General features: G+C 38.3%; 1 protein-coding gene across 3 annotated transcripts in view; it reads right to left on the reverse strand.

Annotated features, from left to right (window-relative positions):
* Window positions 1-22,576, reverse strand: part of BZW2 (basic leucine zipper and W2 domains 2) — a 59,296-nt gene that overhangs the window by 14,790 nt on the left and 21,930 nt on the right. For all 3 annotated transcript variants that reach the window (XM_050915697.1, XM_050915695.1, XM_050915696.1), the window contains exons 2-7: window positions 22,053-22,117; window positions 15,213-15,389; window positions 13,914-14,017; window positions 11,191-11,256; window positions 4,648-4,783; window positions 1,041-1,150 (exon numbers count right to left, since the gene is read on the reverse strand). In XM_050915697.1, coding sequence (XP_050771654.1) covers window positions 1,041-1,150; window positions 4,648-4,783; window positions 11,191-11,256; window positions 13,914-14,017; window positions 15,213-15,389; window positions 22,053-22,110 — 651 coding nt within the window. In that variant the 5' untranslated portion in view covers window positions 22,111-22,117. The remainder of the gene's footprint in view (window positions 1-1,040; window positions 1,151-4,647; window positions 4,784-11,190; window positions 11,257-13,913; window positions 14,018-15,212; window positions 15,390-22,052; window positions 22,118-22,576) is intronic.

A 22,576-nucleotide genomic window follows, 5' to 3' on the forward strand; every position in this document is an offset into this window, starting at 1 on the left:
CATCATCTGATACTTTATAGTTGTTTAATATAGCAGCATAATGAGAGCCCACAGCTGAAAGTTTAAGTCAGTCAGGTTTGAAACAGAAATAAGATGCAGTTTGCTTTTTTCCCCTCTCTAATAAACAGTGTAATTAGCCCATTTCCCAGCTTTATGGCAAATATGACTTGGACTCTTAAAATCAAATACAAATTGAAGAGATGAAGAGGTGTGGGAGGCTGCTTGACTTTTGAAAGATTCTTGCTTAATCATAAATTATTGAGGTAGAAACAGGAAATACTACTGAAATTCTCCAGGCAGTGCTACACAGGATGTAGCGCATTTGATTGGATTATTGCAGCAGCAATCTTTCTGAGGATTAAAAAAACCCTATTGATCTTCAGAAAGACGCTGGGAGAGAAAGGCACATGACATTGTAGCAATGGCCTGAGGTATTTAGAGTATATATGAATATGCAGCAAACTCAGAACACAGGTTTTGAGTCCAAAGGCTGAAAGCCTTCCTGCATTGCTCCTACTAGGTCTGCTGTCATCGCTGCAGGACCATTTATGTTACCCAGATGGCTACTGCTGCAGAAAATTAACTTACTGTGCTTTCACTATACTATTTAAACACTCTCGCTTTGGAAACTTATATTCTAATCATAACCCTTTATACTTTCTTTATTATTTACAAAAGTAGAACATATTTAAAAAAAATAAAAGTCCTCACACACAGTTGCTGGTGGTGCGTGTTTTGTTAGCAGTGGTTAAAAAAAAAAACCCATTTAATTAATTCCCAAGCCCCATATATACAGTCTTTCAGAAGGCATTTAACTACAGGAAAAATAGAGACAGAATGTAAAAACATGTGATATTTAATATTCTTGAACCTGTATCAATGCTACAGCCATAACAATATTGCTGTGATTCAAAATATTTTAAAAATGCTAAGAGAGTCTGAGGGGGAGTTAACATGCTTACAGCAAACTACCATCTGCATTTTATTTCCTTCTCTTTCCCAAGGAGACATAAGGATTATTGAAAATACATTGTACTTACTAGCAATCTCTTATCGAGGTTGGCTTTTCTTAAAGCAGAGGTAACAGAATTGGCATCTTTCTCTGCCATCCATGCTTTAAAAAGCTTTACAGCAAAAGAGGCTGCAATCCCTGTTTGAGAAAAAACACAAAACATGCTTCAGCAATTTTCAACATGAATTAGAGATGGCTATAAGAATTACAGAGTTACAAAATGGTTACAAGAATATGGAATGAAAATACATTTATGACAACAGGACCAAACACATAGAGCTGAAATGCTCATTTTTTTCTTTAATGCAGTATGCTAGATTGTTGGAAAATCTTTTCATTCTGTATTGCCCATCTGCATTCAATTGTTCAAAGATTTTCTTTGCAATTATTTTTCCTACCTCCTCAATTTACAGACCAAGTCCAATGCAAAAGGAAAAATTATGCGTTAAATCAGTTAGGAAACGAAGGCACAAAATAATGAAGGATAGTCAGGAATAACAACTGAAGAAACATATCTTCAAAAGGCTTTTTAGCAAGTCCTGGAATAGGGTTAAATAACTTTGCAACTTCAAGGTAACCGATTGTACCCCATCCTCCTAGGAGGCATTTAGTAGCTGGTAGGACCAGGCACAAATACTACTTTAAGCAGAAAAATTCCTGCCTCAAGGCACAACTTAGTATTTTGTGCATTAAATCAAATGAACTCTACCTCTGCTAGCTGTAGCTTTCCCAGGGGAGCTAAGAAACCATTAGCTCCACACCTCTTATTTCCCTCCAGCACATGTTCCTAGAGCAGCACCACCAGGGATCTGCTCCGGCTTCTCGGCTGCAAGCAGCAAGTGCAGGGAGCTGAAGGAAGCGGAAAGGTCTCAGAGATGGAGACCCAGCTCATCCTTGAGGAAGGTCTCCTGTAGGCCAGTTATGCTTCTCCACACTATACTCATATCAACATTTACAGTGCTATTGAGGGTGGTGATAATGATAATGGTATACTATGCTACACCTGGTCATTAGAATTTTCTGTTTCACCGCCAAACAGTTCTGAAGCTCTGACAGCTAGATGGGACCTCCTGGTAGGAAGTAGCTTCATCATTCTTAGCCACTTTATAGATAGATATCCATTCTTTTTATTTCTAGGATACATTGACTAAGTAAGTCATCAAACAAGAACAGAAGAGGTTATTCCTGGAGCAGCATAAACTTCATTAACATTCATTACAGATCTTGACTGTTATGACAGTTTTGGCAACCTCATTTCAAGAGCTTAGTCGTAAGGCACGATCCTTAGAGAAGTACTATATGGAACCATGGATGCACAATGCCACGCCAAGAGAGGCCTACAAATACTACTTTGGACTTGTTTTACATGTTGTACAGCAGGTTGCAAGCGAAGCCAGCATGATGCAGCGATCGTAAGTACTGTAGGCTGACTAGTCAAGACTGACAAAGCCTGGTCAACCAACAGGGGACCTAGGCGTAACTTCCACCTGTAATTTCCGAACCTGCAAACACAGTTCAACATATCCAACATGTGCTTATGTGTTCAATACCAAAATTGAATGGAATGGTCTCTGTCACCAAGCACCGTCCCAATACCCATGTCCTAAACTCTTTTTCAAGTTTTAGCGTAAGACAATACAAGTTTTATGCCAGTACCAATATTAGAGGGAGGTTGTTCTAGGGCTTCACTACCCACATATGTTTTCAAACTTACTTCTAATTTACAGCCCAAATTTATCATTGGCCAGTTCCTATACTCTATTCATGTGCTGCCACTGTCTTTTCCTCTAAATAGCTCTTGTCTTTTTCTGTTTTTTTCCCTATTTGCAGAAAGTAACTTCAGCCATTCATTTTATTGATTAACCCCATTAACTGCTCTTTGCATTTGCACTGGTTTTTCAGCATGGGTGACAAGAAGGGTACACTCAACCCTGATGAGGTTCCACCACTGCCTAGACCTTTCTCTGTCTCTGCTAGAAATACGTCAGCCATCCCCAAAAGACTTTTTTTTCCCTCCCATCTATACATCACAGTAAAAGTAATGACAACACTAAAAAAGGGTAATCCTAAAATGAATTCGGTATTTGCCCTCAAACTTGATGGATCTCCTGTCCGCACAATCTACCCTTATCTCACTTTCAGCCAATTCTCTGCCAATGTTACAATTCCCATGCTGATCAACAACTCCCTCAGCTCACCTAATTGTTTCCTCATGTATTTTAACCTCATCTGCTTGCAGCATTGTTTTTTGTAAATCAAAGAAAGTACCAAGTTTATTCTTATATGAACTACCTGTTTTAAGCCTTGCTCTTTTTCCTGTTTTTCAATTATCTTTGCATCTTTAATTATTCTTCCATAAAAGATCTATTTCAGAACACTGATTGAACAATCGTTTCCTCAAATGCTGACACAGGTACATTTTTAGTATATATAAACCAAGAACCAAAAGTATATGTAAGCTCCTGACAAAAGCTTAGGGCTCCTAGAAACCTAAGTTCATAATGCAAATGGAATTTGTTCTAGGATTTGTACATAACAATTGTATTCCTAAAATGTTAAATTTAAAATATAACAAATTACTTGAGTTTTAAAAATTTGAGTTTTCAGATGCCTCTTGTCTTCCCATAACTAGGAACAGACTTTGATTTAAAAACATTGCAAGCAATCACCCTAAGACATGGATTAGTGCTTTTGTTTGAATTTTCTCCTAGTTTAATTCTGATTCCAAAAGCTGTGGGTGATGACAGAGCAAAGCTGCAGCTGTGGCTTTTCTTTCTGCAGCATTTGGAAAACAAATGTAATGGTTAGCATGCTGCAAATGAGAACACGAAGTTAGAATTTTTTTTTTTTTAAATGAAAGTTAGAATACATTTTAGCTAATATATAGCTCTTTAACAAAACCAAAAAGATTTCATGAAAACTGTTCAACACTGACAGTGCATTTGCAATTATTCCAGGTAGTCAGTAACTGGCAGAGAAAGACATTGTTGAGCAAGCATTTGGAAAATCGGGACTCCAACGTAGATGGCTATAAATAAATAACTGAATAAAAACCCTCAAAGAAAAAAAAGTCATCTCAAAAAGGCATTATACCCTAAGACTGAAAGAACAGTTACTCATCATATGGTAAATACAAGTCCATGAGAAAGTGTATCAATCACAGATCACTACTGGTATGAAAGCAAAATGAAGGTTTGATTTTCTTTTTTTCTTCTGCAATATCCAGTTGGCCTGCACGTGCTCTCTGTCCCACTTCACACTCACGTGCACAAGATATTGGCAACACCTGAAAAAATGCTAGTAGACATATCTCAGGAATAGACGTTATACTTCATACTTTTATAGTATCACAATAATACATATATTCTACAATTTTGCACACACATGTATAACTTCCAATAAACATAAATCCTTTGGGGTTTGTTTTTGCTTTTTGTTGCTTTTTTTCGTATGTTTGACTGCCCTCTTATTAGATTTCACAAAGTATGTTGGCCATTGCTGTCTGTATACGCTTCTGCTTTAAAAATACTGATTTCTGTTGTACAGTTACAGGCTTCCAACATATAAAATATGTTGCAATGAAATACATCTCCTCTTAAAGCTAATGTAAGAAGAAAGATCATACAGAAAATTACCTTCTTTGACTATATTGTCAGTGAAGAGGCTTGTTAAAATTGTAGCAGGAAGAGTCCCGTTGGCTAACAGGATGCCAGAAAGCATTGCCAGCTTTGTCTGTTCCGTCTCAGTAAAGGCTTTCAGAAACAGCAGAAGCTGTGGGTCAGACAAGAAGGGGGGGGGGAATATTTTTGAGCCATAGGCAATGATAACAGGTAGAGACGAATATTAGCAGGCAGTTTAATTTCTTATTTCTCAAGAAGTCCCACTATAATTAATAGCAATCATGTCAAAACCTGTCCTGGAGCATGGCAGTGCCATTTCACTGATCACTTATAATTTTGCTTTCTGTAAGGACGCACGCATGTGGAATACGGCCTTAGTCAGGGAGACCAGGCCTGTCTTCTCCAAACACACATATATATGTGTAAAAATAAAAGTGCTTGTTAAAGCCTTGAGACCTACAGAAATTACAGGATCACAGACTTGCTGATTTCAACAGGCTGACAGGAGCCTGCCCATTCACACCTTCAGACTTTGGACTAAGCCCCACACAGTTGCAGTTCATTTTCTAGCTTACAAAAACTGTTACTCATGCAAACAATAAAAGGATGAGAAAGTTTCCTGTTTTCCTTTTGGGGAAGGGAACACAGCACAATTACAACAGATTTTTCTATTGGCTAAAATAAGAAATATATTTCAAGTTCAGACATTCTTGATAAAGCTGACAAAGGACAGACAGGAACAAAAGCTGCTTTAAGACCTCGCCATTCCCACTACTAATTGCAAGAGGAAACAAATAGCTTGAGAAAAAATTACAAATCTCACCATCTTAAGTGCTAGAAGATCTGCAATACATATTTACCTCTTAAAAGTCTAAAAATGGCAGTTAAGTCTATTTTAAATATCTTAATTTCATATGTTAAAATGAATGACTTGAAAGCATATTGATGAAGTACATTACACCTCTTTTCCTTCACATCAGGAAAAGAGTTGTGCAAAATGAGATTTTATCAATAGCATTACTGTTAACAATAATGTTTTCTTAACATGTTAGCAATCACAAAATGGGCGATGGGAAAAAGGAAGGTAGACAGCAAAGGGCAGCTTCATGCATTGCAAAAAGCTGCTGACTCCATCAGAAGCTAGCTTACAAATTTACCGTCACCACAAAAAAAGAAATTAAAAAAAAAAAAGAGACAAAAAAAGGGGGAAAAAAAAAAAAAAAAGACTGCAGACATCCATTTATGGAGTTAAAAAGGAATTCTTATTTCCTTCTTCAGCTACCAGTGCTTTATTCAGCTACCTTCTGCTGTCATGACACCCTTTTTACTTCTCCAAATGAGCAACAGATGCAATCAAAGCAGAACAGCTCATTCTGATGGAAAATTCCCACCCAGTTTCCAAATTAAGGGTATTTCTTAATTACCAAATCCTACCCATACAAAGGGACAGAATATCACACATGTCCCTGTGCTTGTTTGTTACCATGGACAGTGAGAGCTCTTCTCCAAGATATCTAAGCAGCTTATCATTAACTGTAAAGCTTTCTGAATGTAGTGATATTTTAAAAATCCGGATAACTAATGAAGTTATTAAAACTCATGCAGTGTTTTATGAATAGCTCTGCTCTGTGTCAGTGAACAGAACTGAAAAAACCTCATTCATACAGTAGTACTTACATAATAACATCAGCTTTAAATTAGAGCTTACACAGGCCTGAATGATTCAGCCACAGACAAATAATTTGTTTTTGTTTTTTTTTTTTTAGTGGGCTTCAGCCAAATGATTGCAACATGCAGTTTTAGCTTAAAAGAAAAATTATGAAACTATAAAATCTCAAGGTGTAATTTTATATCAACAAACTGTGACTCACAACCAAAAAATGTACGAAAATTTGGGATGCAGATGAATGGAATTATTATTTCTAAATATACGGATGAGAAACAAGCGGTGTGCTGTATTTCCAAATGCAGCAATTAACTGGTATATATAATGGTGCAGGTAAAGGAGCTCCAGGGCCACATTTAATGGGAAGACTGAAAACATTTTTACAGAATTTCAATATAAGCCCAGTGTAAATTGGAGGCCTGGGGATTTAAAGCTTTCTTTATACAAGCTTTATCAACAATACTGTACTAAAATGAGATCTGTACAAGAAAAAATTCGGAATTAGACCTTTTGCTCTTTACTGTAAGTACTGAGACTGTTAACAAAGAGGAAACAGCTTTAGATTTCTGTGTAGCCTACTTAACTCTTTTTCCTCCTGCTCCCATATAAGCAACAGATGAGGACTTTGATTAGAAAGTGGTCACACTGACTACTTTAACATGACAGACCAGGTTTTGACATACTTCTGAGCTGTAGCGTCCACTGGGTTCTGTCAGTAATGAGTAGATCATGAACAGCTATACTCATTCGTGTCAGATTTGAGTCATGAAAGCAACAACGGCAGGAAATCCAGCTGCAAAGCCAGAGTTATGCAGTCCAAGGTAGAGAAGGATTCTAAGAGAAGGACATCCAAATATTTATCAACTCTAGTTCTGAGAAATCTGTATTTGTTCAAATGTTTTGGAAGGTCTGAAATCACGTATCTATCAAGTTCACAGCCTCATCCTCTTCCCTTTCCTTTGAAAAATGCTTCTTGCAAGTCTCTTAGCATGAATCTGAATTATGGTGTTCTTGAACTGTACCCCACTGCAGTATGTTTTGAGCAGGAACCTCGTCTTCTACATGTCTCTCACTACTTCAAGTATTGTTGGTGCTACTAGCATAATTTTTGTTTTACTGATATTTTTGAAAAGCAGCTCAAATAAACTTATACATGTCATTTTCTGCTGTTGAAGGATATTATTCTATACTTTCAAGCAATTGTGAAATATAGTCTAATTCAGGGGAAGACTGGGTGAAGAATCAAAGGAAGAATCAAAACCTTTAATAAACCCACTTAAAAACCATCAAAAAGAACAAAACATTCAGTTCAAAGCTGTTGTTTCAGATTTTTATTGCTGATTACTTTAAGAGCTCTTCTTTTACCACCACGATTACAAACCTCAGCAGGGAAGTCACAAAATGTCCAAGTCACTTCAGAATAGTACCAAACCACCCACAGAAAGTTCTCCAAGCTGATGCTTCCCTGCTGTTAGCCAAGCACTGGCATTACTGCTTTTGTTACAGATACAAACTGATGCCAGGCATAAAATGCGCAGTTCTGGCTCACAATTTTGTATTTCTATCATAGCTGTAAGAACTCCCACCTATTTAAGTGGGAGTTCAGAATGCCTAATATGCACAAGACCAGACCTAATGTGCTGTTCCACACTATTTTTGTCTTTAAAGTCTTTTAGGCACAAATTCTGCGCATGAAAGATACGCACAAGTAAAGACATGCACACAACATTAAAAAGCATACAAGAAAAACAAGTGCTTCTGCTCTCCTCTTGTGATCTGGAAGCCTTAACAGTGAAAATTAAGGGGTTTTATCCACACAGGGAGCGTGGTGTCTTTTTATGTCTTCATTATCTGAAGTGGTCTGTTGCTTTAGCATCTGACAGTTTGTCACATTGTAGACAGCACTGAACTGTCAGCAATGGAGAAGGCAGCTAACATAACAGAGACCTGCTGATTGATTCTTGCCTTTCATTTAGCTGACTTAAAGCATCTCTGTTTACTCCCCATTTGATCTCAGAATGTTAGCCTCCTCTTATTTCATAATTCCCAGCTTGATTTAGGGCCCTTTCACTAGGAAAATACGAACACGAACAAAGGACCTCATAACATCTCCCAGTACTTCAGACGTCATCATATGACTCAGTAATATTTCCCACTGTTAAGACCAAAAATATACTTATCTGTACGTCATCCCAATTTTGCTAATAAAAAAACCTATATCGAATGCTAAACATGCAAACACACTATATAGACAGCTAATATTGCATTCTTCATCCACTGACCTGAACAGAAATACACATGTAAGAAAGATGAACACAAATTTGGAACTGAGAATTTCACTGAAATTATTGCAAAATGTTGTCATAGGTCTATGCCAGTACACTGAGCAGTGCTCATATGAACTTAAGCTGCCTATATCAAAAAACAGCAGGTGAGCAATGCACTTAAACATCTTTGCTTTCTGTGGAAATTGCTTGCACAAAATAATTTAGATGTAAAAATTTAGATGTATGGTTTGCTTATGTCACTAGAAGAAAGAATAACTGGTAATTTTGGGGGGAGAGAGTTAAGAAATAAAACATTTGAAAGCCAGAAGCAGAAAAGAAGGGAAAGGTGCTGGGAAATAATAATGTCCTAATGACAAAATTATGAACTAGAAGACATAAAGCAAATACTTGTACAAATACTGCCATTTAAGACAATCTGTCTTGAAAGAGAAGTCTCACTGACACCATCTGCTTCTTTAGAGTGAAACTGCTGGTATTGCCTTGGTTTTTTTAGCATGACTTTTTCTGCGAGAAGAGCTAATTTTCCCCCAAGTGCTCTAGCCGCCTAATGAGTCTCCCAGAAAAATCACTTTCATTGCTGGGACAGTGACCCATGAAACAACATCAAGGAGTCGCTCTCTTGCTTTTCTAACCACCAACTAACTGCAGTAGTCTTTGAACTACTAACTCTTGCAGAAACACCTTCTAGAAATACTAATCTACCTTCTGACAAGCTACGAGCAGCTACTCTCATACAAGTTACCACACACAGAGATTAAAGCATTAAAGTTAAAAACCCAGCAGTCTCATCAGCAAGACAGCCACTTGGTGGGTTCACACAAGCAGGTGGAGGGAGAAGGTAAGCAAAAGGTATCTACGAATAGTCCTCAAGGGTTTTAAGGCAGTAACAGTGCAGGTGCGATACAGAGGCCCAAACACCTTCACAACCACCTTCCTAGTTTCTAATTCTCAGATAAACTGCATTAACCGAGGAAGAGAGCACACCCAGCACCCATGCCGAAGGCCAGGTCCCCAGGAGCCACACCAAGACTCGCACCAGTGCTAAAGGTGGCGATAGAAGGGCAGATGGAAAAATTTCCCCTCAGCCTAGGACCACTATGCAAATCTAATCTCATGATTTGTCATACAAGATGTAATCTGACACTGAAAACTATACAAAAAGCATGTACATAAAATTGAGATTTGCAGTCTGCAAGGTGAACAAGCCCACTCCGACCCTGTGCTGCCATGGCTAGGATGCTTCCAATGGCTTTCAATGAGTAGCATGACTCCAGTCACACTGTACCTCAAATTATTGCTTTCTCTCAAGCTAGCGTAGAGCTAAACTTCACATCAGAGGCATTTGTTCCTCAACTGAAGAGTTAAATTATTATATATTAACCACAGTCTCATCTTGTCACTAAGTGTGCAAAGTGAATTCTTAAAAACTTAGAGGATTCAAAAGCAAGCAAGTTACAGAAGAGAGAGGAGGCGGCTTGAATTGACGTGGCATTTGCTTAACATGCTGAACACTCTCAGAAACTTGAATGCTATGAGTCAGTGCTTCTCATGTCAATGATTATAGTAATTAACAGCAAGAACATTAGATTTGTGTGGGGATAGAGGTAAATTTAGGTCTTTAGAATGATGTATTGAGCAATCAGCATCAGTTAATAGGCATGCTGGCCACAAGCGCAAAAATTATTTCCTATACGAGCAAGAAAGCATAAATCAGAGCCAAATTTATTCAGCCACAAGAGGTGGTAGTGAGGCTTCATGCTCCAGACTTACCCTCACTTGACCCTTGCAGCAATCTTTCTAACGTTTAAATAATATGGAAACACACTTTTACTTTTAACAAACATGGTATTGTAGTCACAGGACAGGTTTTGCCATTATCAGTATGCCTGTTAACTTACAGCACAGCACAGCACAGCACAGTGTTTATTACTTATTCCGGCCATCAGAAAAAGATATTTACATCTGTTATTAGGAACTCAAAATAGACAAAATAAATCTGACAAAAAATTTCTACCCAGGTTTCTCCTGTCTCCTTAGAATTCAGTATCACAAAACAAAACACTATCCACAAATATCCACTACAGTCTAACAGGCAAATCCTGAGCACTTTGCCAGTGGTGACGACTTTCTCTTGCACATATCTATGGCCTCGAATACAAAAACTTGTGGTTAGGATTCATTCCACAATGCAGGAGCAGTTTAATATTCATACATCAAATGACATTCTGCACAGCAGATTTGCATTTATTCTATGGAAAAACCACAGAGAGCCGTTCTGTTAGCAGGATAGTAACATCACCTCTCATTAAGAACTATACCCCAAAGCATATCGAAGTTCTGCACAAAAAAGCCTGGGACAAGAAGGTGAGTTCGGTCAAAGCAACCAAAGGAAGCATTAATTCAGAATTACTCTACACCAAGTGCTGCCAGCAGTATTCCCACAGAGCTAAATCTACCGACTAAAGCTGCCACCTGTAGATTCCATTCTCTTTTCCAGTAGAGCTAAATAAAATACGTAACAGTACCACACTTGTACATATACAATTATATTAGACATAGGGTAAAAAATATCAACGCTCAAGAGGAGACTGCCACCAACATTACCTTTTTGATTTCATCTTCAAATGCTTTCTCCAGATATTTGTATCTCCTGATAAGTTTATTGAAGACCTAAAGATAAACACAGATTAACTTTAAATATGTAACAATTGCAACCACAAAAAAGGCAAAGGGAAACAAGACTGCCACTACTGAATCCATAAAGAATATCTTTGACTAATCCATAAGACAGTTTTTTCTTTTCATTATCTCCACAGCAGGAAAGAAAAAGTAGGAAGCACTGCTGTCTTTTCATACTCTAATATTCCACTGCGCAGTTTTCCTTTAGACGTTGTTTCCAGGAAATAAGAAGCCAGCAGAATGATATTTCTGCAGTTATCTGTTGCGTTGTCTGTCTCATGGCAGACCACAAAACACCCTTCTCTATTAGTTTGTTCACAAGTGGAAAAATACAAGTTTTGCAATTCTTGCTTCATAGAGCAATGTTTGCATCAGAGAATTCACTGCAGTTTGAGAGTCGTCTTTTTCTTATTTCTCAAAATTTTATTCCTACTCTACTTTTCACCCTATCCACATATCAAAAGCGGGGAAAGGAGGAGGAGAAGTAGGTTAACTCTGCACCCTTCCCCTGGTAATGCAGCCTTCTGGGGAAGTTGTCAGGTGTAAGCTGATGGAGTGAGGCAGTCAGGTAGCACTGTTGGGCATCTTCAGTAGATGCAGGATCTTTGTCAAATCTACTAACATGAATGCTTCCAACAAAACACACTACTGCCAGGGAAAGAGGAAGAACATTTGACAAAGCTTTTACAACAAGTATGTTCTTGGAAACGCTCGTTCTCCAGTTTTCACCGTTTGTTTCCCATCATGCAACCACAGATTATGAAAGCAGCAGCAGCACAGGTGCAGGGTGCATTCAGACGGAAGAAGGGAGAGATAAGAAATTAAATAAACAAAGCACTGGTCTCACTGCTGTACAAAGGGCACAAAACATATGACTCACTGTCACAGGTGAAAAGGTTTATGTGGGGAACAAATGACATTATTGTCAGGCTGGATGGTGGTGGTGGGAGAAATTAAGTTTAGAGAGTTTCAATTCACTTTTCAGAGAACGTAAAATACATCCAAACATCCTAAATGGTACTATTTTGACTCAGAACTAGTGAAAATCAAGTTGTGGCCATGCTGAGAGGCAGAGACACACAGAATTCTAATAAGGTGCAAAATAAGGTGTAAGACGAAAGTGTCAGCTAGCATCTTATTCATATTTCCAAACAAAATTTTGTATATTTTTATAAGTCCCTGTAAAGGACAGAAGTACGCTTCATAAAATAGCCACACTACTGGTTCATTTGGGAGTCAGAGTAAGTAATTACCTAAAAGACAGGAAGCTCTAAACACTATTTTAGCCTAACTCCACTTTTTCATAATACAGTAAGAGCTCCATTCCCCATTATGCATTAAAAAAACTGGCGAGGTCTATAAAAGGATATATCTCTTCAGGCATCAACTACAAAATGTTGACTTGTTTTGGTGGCTTTTGGTTTGAAATGCAGAGAACACGTTGAAAACTCCACTGCTTCAAATCCTGAAGCCTTCCTTTCCATTTTCCAACATGCAACCTTTTACTTTAAAGTTAAATTTCTCCTTGGAGGACTGGTACTGCCAATTTTTATTATCAAACCACTAAAATATTAAAATTCAAGAAGACAGAATCAATGCTCTCACCAATAACAGAGATTTCCCTGAAGCAGAATACCCTGTTTTTAAGAGATGATAAAGCCGATACACAAGATACATTGACTCCCTTTCCAGAAATAAGTTTATTTCACTTCTTCAGATTATCAAAGATGTGTTTTTAAAGGAGCTTTCTGCTATTAAGCAAACATCTGTTATCAATGCAGATTCTGATCCCAGCACCCTTTAAAGCAACCATGCACCTTTTCAGCAACTTACCACCCTCAACACCTTAGCAGGGACAGTGGCTTTTATGCTTTCACTTACTGTCTCCAGCATCCCAATAATAACTAGCTATTTAAAAAGATAAATATGTTACTCAATTAACAATAAACTTTTGACACATGGGAGTTTCAATGGTATTGCATTTTTATGCAATCCTACTTGTATCCAGAATTGCATGGTGGCTTTGAACTTTCAATAGAATTCTTACTGTACTTTCTCATATAATTATGATCTTCCATTAAGGAGTTACGCAACGTTAGCTTCTCTTCAATGTTTCAGGCTTCATTGCTTTTTTGTGTTAATTTCATATAGGCCTATTTGTGCAAGCCTTATTCCTGAAAAAAAAAAAATTATATATCGCATACATAGGAGAAATGAAAGCTTTTGGAATATATGCCCAGTTCCTAACTAGTTATACAACTAAAGGTTAGAGGCGTGAACTTTATATTTTTTGTCATTCATATACTTCATGTGTTTCTAAAAATATGTTCATACAAATCTTTCAGGCTGCATACAGAAAAGGTTAACAAAAATAATAAGGATGGTGTCTAAAAATATACTGAACCAACAGCAGACTGAAATAAGTAAGACTACTTTCTGTAAAAGAAAGTGTTGTCAGCTGTGATCAGATTATTTTAGACATCCTATTTTCTTACCTAAAATTTATAGGTTAGGGCAGATTACTGGTTAACTGGATTTTCAATTGCCCTGTAACTAGCCTATTGCAGCCTAGACAGTCTGCAGATGTTCCACTGTAATCCCTTTTGATACATAAATAGAAAACAGTAATCAACCATGCCTTTACTGACCTGAGCATAATTTCGGATGGCATCATGATCTTCATCTGCAAAAAATACACAGTGGCTGGTCATCTTCGTCTTGTCATTGTCATCTATGCGTGTGCCTCCAGGAGCTGAAAGAAAGCAAAAAAAAAAAAAAAAAAAAAAAAAAAAAAGCAAGAAACAATTTCTTACTTTAGAGAATGCTCTGTAATTATAAGATTTAATAAGTCTAATAAGTCTTATGTTAGTATCACTGAGGCAAGTGGCAAAAGGCAAGGGTAAGAGCTAGCAGGGGAGAGGCGGGGAACAGAGAGAGACCAAGCTTTGCGAGGCTGCGGTGGCAACTGACAGAAGGGACAGCTGGCCGATATCCTGCACCTTAGATCACACAGACCTCAGAGGACTGAGAGATTCAGTTCACACTAAGGGATCTTAGCTGTTTTTCAGAGCACTGAGTGTTATCAAATAAGTATGGGCTGGAGCATAACCCTTGCGCATATTTTAACTACTACTATAAACACCACAATAATGTAAATCCTTTCCAAAGAGAAAAGTATTAGCACTCTGTTACTAATCTGAGGACTTGGAACATCCTCCTAACCCCTCTAATGCTTACCAGGCCCACGTAAACATTCAAAACACTGCTGCAAAAGTCTTCTCTTGGCTTATTTTGTTGAGAGCTTTTTTCCTAGATATTTCCACTGGCTTTTGTTTCCTGCATTACCTCAAGTCTTACAAAAACATCTTTTCTTCTTACATACCAAAGAGCAGGAAGCAGGAATCAAACCAACGTGACCAGTAAAAAGAGCCAACTTACTCAAAATACAGAGGAAGGTGAAAGGCATGTTTTTGCCCAAGCTGCCACCGACACCTGGGAGAAACGTCCCATGAACATCCACAAAGCACTCCTCATTATCCTTTACTTCTCCTCTTAGCTAGCCTTTGTTGCAACGTCTACAAAGCAAGCTTTGCAACAGCTAATAACCTGGAGTGTTGTATTACACCTTTTTATGCTAATAAATTCCTGTTTCCCCTAGTTAGCGTCTCTCTCATTTTCTCTGCTGTCGCATTTATGTGCTGTTTCAGCTGAGACTGAAGGCTTCTCAGAGCAGTATCCACTTTCTGTGATATTTGCAGAATGCCCCACACAATCAAGTCCCTAGGTATTACTGCACTACAAACAATGCTATGATACGAGATGCAAGAAGTATCTAGATAAGTGAAACTGTAATACAGTTTATAATTTCCACTTTGCAAAGGAAGACAGCATCTTAAAAGAAGCAAGGCTCATCATCAAAATTCTGTATCAGGTACACTGCAAGTTACCTAGCATGCTGCCAGCTACCAAAATATCAAAGAGTGTGTCAGCATAGCGGCGATAATCAAGCCGTGAGCCTGTTGCGTCCAGAAACTTGGCTATAGCCTCCAGGTCACTCCCAGCTTCATTGAGGCCTTGGACAATCGTATCCCTGAAGACTGTGGGTTCAAATTTCTCCTTTTCATCTGGAACAGAGTTAAAAGAGAAGGAAAAGGAGAGAGAGTCAGTTTTTAAACTTTGTTAAAATCCCATATCAGCCAGCAATTGAAATGACCATGGCACCTAAACATACTCTTCCCATTCTGGTCAACACACCAAAAGTTTGTTTGTTTGGCTTTTATTGCCTCTGGAAATTTTAGTGTTTACCCTTGCTTCCCTCTCCTCCTCATCCCCCCAACACCAAAACACACACAAACACATGGGAATAAATAAATAAAGGGGAGGAAAAGCAAATATTGAAATTGTTTTCAAATTTCATACTCTTACTTCTCTTGTTGAAGATATTATCGAATGTGCATATCATTATGCATTGCTAAATCTGATAACAGAGTAAAGGGAATGTCAGTTATGTGTACATAATCTCACTGTAGGAACACTCCATTTTTCATTACTTGATATTTTTCTTTAAAGAACTATAGTCGCATATCTGAAATGTTTTCAAAAAGACAAGTCTTCAGGAAAAGAGGAGATCAAGGTATTAATAAAACTAGTTTTTGCGTAAACATTTAGGACCAGGCAACGCAGTGTAACCAAGAATTTATCTTTCATATTCGCAGACCTAAGCAGCACTAGGAACACAGAAATGCAGCGCTCACATTGCATTTTCTACAGCTGTCCCTGGTTGAACTCAATTAAGGTACAGCCTGACCCCCAGACAACATCCCTATGTCAAGGCCATTAGCCACAACAGATGTAACTGCAACCTCCAGATAAAGCTAGGTAGATTTACCCATACCTCCTGCTGCTTTTTCTTGCAGGCTGTTAACAGCTTACCACAGACACTTGAAGCTTCTTAACAAAACAAGTCCTGGCTTTATATAAGGGCACATATGAAATGCTTGTTACTGTCAAAATAACTCTGAACTTCAGAAACAAAACTGTGAGCTGTTCTGTGGCACTCAAAAAGCAAAGGTAGTTTGTTATCACCTGCTGACACAAATGTTGATGCAATTTCTTAAAAAACCTGCACATATTACATCTAGAGGATAAATCCAGAGATTTTTAGTTACTAAGATGAATGAGGATTGGTAAAATTCCTGTCTAAACATTTGCTAATGCAGTCTGAAACATGCCAGCTGCAACTCTTGCAGACTTTTTGGGAGAAGAGATTCTGGACTTTACACATCCTCTGGCTACAGGTTTTCTTTCCCTGCAACTCACAGTGCAGCTTTTTATCCCAGTCGTTAAGCAAAAGACCTTGGTTTCTAATGGCCTTTCTTCCCCCAATCTCTCTCCTCCTGCCACCATAGTCTTATGGCAATTAAATAACTATTCTACACACAATGCCTACTTTTATTAGCTTTATTATTTCTAATATAGAAAAGTTTCTCTCTCTTCTTGTTCCCCTGCATGTACCTGGGGTGCACTCATTCTACCCTCTTCAGTGCATCACTTGCACGTTCTCCCCCTCTTCCAATGCATCCCCTTCCCCCATAACAATCGTATCTGGAACGCACAAAGCAGTCCCTTCCACTCAGTGTCCCAGGCCACTAGGACGTTCAGGGGACTAGTCAACCGGTCCTTCCAAGGAGCCTAGCAGCACACAGCCAATGGCAGCTCCAGGGCTGTCTGTCAAGCGCTCAGAAGCACTGGAAAAAGTGAAACATCACCTTATTTTCCAGAAATCCCCTGCTACACCTAGCTTTTAGTGGCTTGTTGACTCTATTATGCATCTCCATGTGGCTTGCTGCCCCATCCCCCAAATCTGACCTCCTCAGACCAAAGCTGAAGATTACTCAACTCCATGGATACCCATATATATGCTCATGAAACCACCTGCTCCCAACCCCAGCTCGTCCTGAAGCGATGCACACAACCATAGTGCCAACCTAGCTTCTCCTCTACCACACTCTTGTCATCCAATAAACTACTCAATATGCCCCTTCTCTGGACTGCAAGCGACTTCTTCCCAGGCTTTTACTTCACCCCAGACCTTGGAGATATTCAGGCTCTCAGCTGTGTTACCTCGACTTTCAGCTGCGATGAAGATCTGGAGTCTGCCGTTTTGAGTAACCATCTCTCATATCTGCAGGGCATGCCCAAAGTGGACAAACCAGAGAGGGTCGAGTGGGGAAACTGAAGAATGTGTCTCTGCTCTGGGGAAATGCCTACAGAGAACCATACCACTGGAATCCCGTCTGAGCTATCACATCGGTTACCAAATACTCAGTTGCAGCTCTCTTCCAACTTTAAGTACTAGAACAACCCAAAACAAGCAACAAACCAACCAACCCACAAACAAACAAGCCTTTTACTGAAGTAAGTACTTCAGTATGTGTACTTCAGGCAGTTTTATTTGCGCACAAGAAACCCAGCTCCACCCATAAACAAGTATCTGAGTATAATTATTCTCTTTCGGGTTACCAAATAAGTACTTATTATTTGCAGGGTAAAAAAAAAAGCTTGATGACTCATTAACCAGTAAGAAGACAGAGTTCTGTCTTAAGAGAGGAGTTAAAAAAATAATCCTATTTTACTTTTTCAAATTTATTTTGTCAAAAAATTTAAGATGTTTACATCTAAACTGAAAGGTGTTATATGCTTCGTATCATGGGTACACACTGCTCAGTACAAACACAAACACCATGATTAATATTTCTTAGCTATTTTAAAGAGATTCTTCTCCTGCCCCAGAAGTCCTCCTCTCATCTGGAGTACCCTACTATTTTCTTGTCTATCACAATCGAAAAATTTACACAGGAAGAGGAGGTGAACTCATTGCATGAAAAATGATTTAGAATTTTATTGAAACATTTTCCTACCAAGCTAACGTACTGAAGAGGAATATGCTGACGTAGTACAACAGGGCGAGTAAGAAGCCATCATCCAGAAGTAGTGACAGTATGTTGAGCTGTCAAGTACACAATTACTAAAGAAGCACAGTTTCAATCACAGGCTAGTGGAGGCAGGTGTAGCTTGCAGATGTGACACATACAATATCCAATGCAGCAGTGCTACACACAGCTTTTCATTTTCATCATGTTCCCAGATCCTTATTTCCTTTCTTTTGCTTCTAAGGAAATCACAAAGTACACTTGTACCCCTCTCCTTAAGAATTAATCTTAACTCCTCAACAAAAGGCCCACAACTGTATTTCTGTGGAAGAAAAATGAGATGCCCTGTTTGGGCCCTCTTCTGACTTCATGTTAACGTAAAGCTGTTAATATTGACTTTTTACTAGATAATTTTCTTCCTGAAAGTAATACGCATCCTTTTGCTTAGCTTCTTTTTATGCTGCCATTCACCTTTTTGGACCAGTTTTTTAGCAGATATTAACTCTATGTTATCTATACCATGGGAACAAACTTGGGTCTCAGGTATTGCCTGTCAGCTTACTTTAAAAAATATGCACTGTTTGTTCCTGTTAATGCTTTGGGAAGCTTTTTGTCCTGTAGGTATTTGTCAACTGTCTGGACACATAAATTTTCCTTACTACGTACTGGCATTTTTGCTACTCCTACTTCTTCCTCTTCCATTTCAGAACACACAAAGACTTCAATTTGTATGCATGCAGTCAATACAATCCACATCCCATGTATCTGCACCATAAGAACAAATACTGGCCAGATGCCAACCGGCCAGTTGTGACCAGGGTGCAGACCCTCACCAAAAAAGCACTATTCAACAGGTACAGAGATTATACTAAGAACTAACCAAACTGTTTTCTTTGCCCAGATTGCTAAAAACTTGATATGAAACTGTGAGATGCCTCCTTCACTCAGAAGGTTCTTCCCTTCAAAACATCATTTTTCTTCCTTCAAATCTTTTTAAAGTGATTTTAATGCCTGCCACTATATATGCTGGAGGCAAGGTTTATACCTTTTATTAGGTCAACTGATAGAACTGGAAGGAGTGGGATTTACAAGCTCCTCCTTCATAGTCCTCTCTCAAAAGTATTTTAGACACTAAGCACACTTTCAACCTTTAAAGAAAAAAAAAAATTGTGTTCTTCCTTTTTTGCTCTCTGAAAGCTCAGGAATTGTTCACATTCAGCAATTAGTTGCGGCTAGCTGACCAGTGATAAGACTTCATATGGACAATTATTTTTATGAGATGCCTGACTGCCATGTCGCACCTCACTGTCTCCTCAGATGGCAGCGCTCCTGGAAGCTGCAGAAGGGGAAAAAGAGTATCATGGGACACAAATCAACCGGTAAGAACAAGCAGTCATCTCTCAACCAGCTCATTCCCCCCAGCATTTGCGCGTTTCAGACCCCCTACCTGCCTGCCTGTTACACACAACAGAATAGTCTCCGATGACTGAAATGCCATGGTCAAACCACAGCCACTGCACTCTGTCCTGCCTGGGTGAAATTTCATGACTCCCTGATATACTGAAAGTCAGCATAAAAAAACCTAATAGTATCTTCTAGTCTAAGTCCAAGACATAACAGTCTGTGACACTGGTATGATACAAAAAGTATATACAAACAGAAGGGAATAAACATGCTAGGAAGCCATTTCTTTTCCTCAAGCCCTCTGCCTCTAGAAAGAAAACAGGTACCTACAATTTTCTAAGCAGGATCCTCAAATATTAAGGCAACCAGGATCCCACCATATTTGAAGAAGAGATTTTATGCTTTAAGCACATAAAGAAGTGTTTGTATGTTAAAATTTCTATAAAGCCATTTAATATCCCCAATCCCATTTAAGTAATCTCTCAAAAAAACAAAAAAACATCCTCCCAATCTTCCAGACCCCGCCAAGTCTTTTCCTTCTTCCATGTAGTCAATGAGTTATCTAGTGCCACTTCCAATCACTGTAACAAAAATTCAAGAGGTAGGCACAGAATTACAAATAAAATTTCTTTATTTATTCTAATGATTACTTGTATTAAATAGGAGTCAAAGACCAAATCTGTATTAGGATCCATTATGCCACATACAGTGCAAAACATGGACTGAAAAAAGTCTTTATGAGAGAGAGAACGTTTTCTAAGACAATTTTATCAAATAACATATGTACCATAACTGACTGACCTAGACTGAATAATTCGTTGGATCAATCCAGCAGTATGCATATCTGATTGCTTTTACTGGTTGATCTGACAGAGGTATTTCTTTAAGGATTGTTAATTCCACTCCTCTAGCTACATCTATGCTGTTGCTAGTTAATGCAGTGTACAGCTCCTACTGCATAATGTTCTGGACCATGCTGACAGAAAGTTAATCCCACTAATTACTGGAGCATTGTGACATTTAATTACAAACAATACAGGTTTCCTTTTTTAATTAGTTATAGCTACAAACATTGCAGGTGCATCATAGAAAGGACTTTTTCCATTTTAAGAGACCATACCAGTCAAACGAATTGAGGATGTGATGTGTGCAAGGGAGGAAAGACGAGAGAAAGCTGGCACTGCTTTTTAACATGACTGAAAACAAACTATTTTGCAATTCTCATCCAAGCTTCGTGATCATCCTAGATCTTAAGACACTCACTCAGCTCTTCAGACTCGTGACAGAATTCGTAATTTTCTGAGAAAGGTTACCAATTCTTTTTGTTTCCCTCATCCACACTGAGAAAATGCTCTTATTTACATTTTCTGTCACAAGACTTTAAGACCAGGTGTTAGCTTTTGATCAGAAACAGGAAAGTCAAGATGGAAAGAGTCTGTTACATGACAGACAGGAACCCTACCTGTGTGTGCTATAATAACCTGCTATTGCAACAACAACAAATCTAAGCCTTCTTTTCACAAACCAGACTTTTTTTTTTTCTGAAAAAAATAAATCATTTATTACATATATTTTTGCTCTCTGCCTCGAAGTGTTTGGCATTCATCTCAGACACCTAAACCATGACAAATGAACTCTGAGTATAGTATGAGCAAGCATGTTAGGATGACACTCGCTGTACAGAATACCTGGATGATCAGTATAATTAACACCACTTAGCTTTCTTTAAAAATTGATGCAATACTGTACATAAGGAAAGACAGTGTTGGTCATGTTTACAGAAAATCAGTATCACAATGAATAAAACGGGACTTAGGCAACGGCAATTGTTTCATTTTAACAATAAAAAAACCAAACTACACTAACACAGCAGAAATAAATATTTGTGAAAAAGGAGCTTTCTGACCTCTATTGTTACAGAAAGCAGGGCCAATGAGATGATCTGACCACCTCATGGAGAAGGAAGGCGAGAGAATTGCTTTTTAGATGCGAAAGGTTTATTTATAGAGATGGCACTGATTTGAGTCAAAGAAATAAAAACAAAAATCAAAACCAAAAAACCCAGATAATTTTCATTACAAAACCTTTAAATAAAAGCTCATATTTTGCTTTCTTAGTTGAAAAGGACATTTTAAGAAACACCTGAAACAAACATCTAATGTTTTCTTCCTCATATGTAAACACACTATAAACTTAGTTAGAATCTGTTTTTTTAACTGAGGCTTCTACAAGACTTAATAGCTAATAAACCCAAATTTTACAGAAAGTCCTAAGATATACAGCGAAAATAATAAAATTCACAGAGCTTAGTTAAAAATAACATCTGCACTCTGAACATGGCTGAAGAGGAGAAAAACCTTAATCGTATTGAACTTTCAGTTATTCCACCTGCCCTGTTTCTAGTCATTTTAACAAAGAGGAAAATAAAGTAAAAAATGTAATGTGACCTACCCCTCTTCCTAGTTTTGAACCGCTGGCCCGTTAGCACCGGCTTCTGATTCTTATTCATAAAATTTCTGGAGAAAAAAAGAGAAAAATATATTTTTACTATGGCATTTACAGACAACAGTTTAACCTAAAGGCAAAATAAACATTCAGTGTGGTAAAATACCGACACGTGAAAGGGAAGGTAAGTTTTTGATGTATACTCAAAGAATAATTCACATTATCTTAAAGACGAAGAGCACTACAATCCAAGAATAACTTCGATGAGATGTGCTTCTCTCAAAAGCTGGCTCTTAGCATCCCTATAAAAAACCCTGAAGGTTCAAATCCAAGCAGGAAGGTGATGGAGCCTCTGCCCTTATTGGCAGGGCAGGGGTACAGCAGTGCTCCCCACACAGCTCACAGGGATGCTCAGAGGCACAGAAGCCACTCGGGCACAGGACTGGGAACCATCCTGGGGGGGGCTCGGCACAGCATAGGTCTCACCCTCCAGCATGTTCACCAGGCAGACAGACTTCCAGGGCTATGCA

The sequence above is a fragment of the Gymnogyps californianus genome, chromosome 2 (genome assembly GCF_018139145.2).
Source record: "Gymnogyps californianus isolate 813 chromosome 2, ASM1813914v2, whole genome shotgun sequence".
NCBI lineage: Eukaryota > Metazoa > Chordata > Aves > Accipitriformes > Cathartidae > Gymnogyps > Gymnogyps californianus.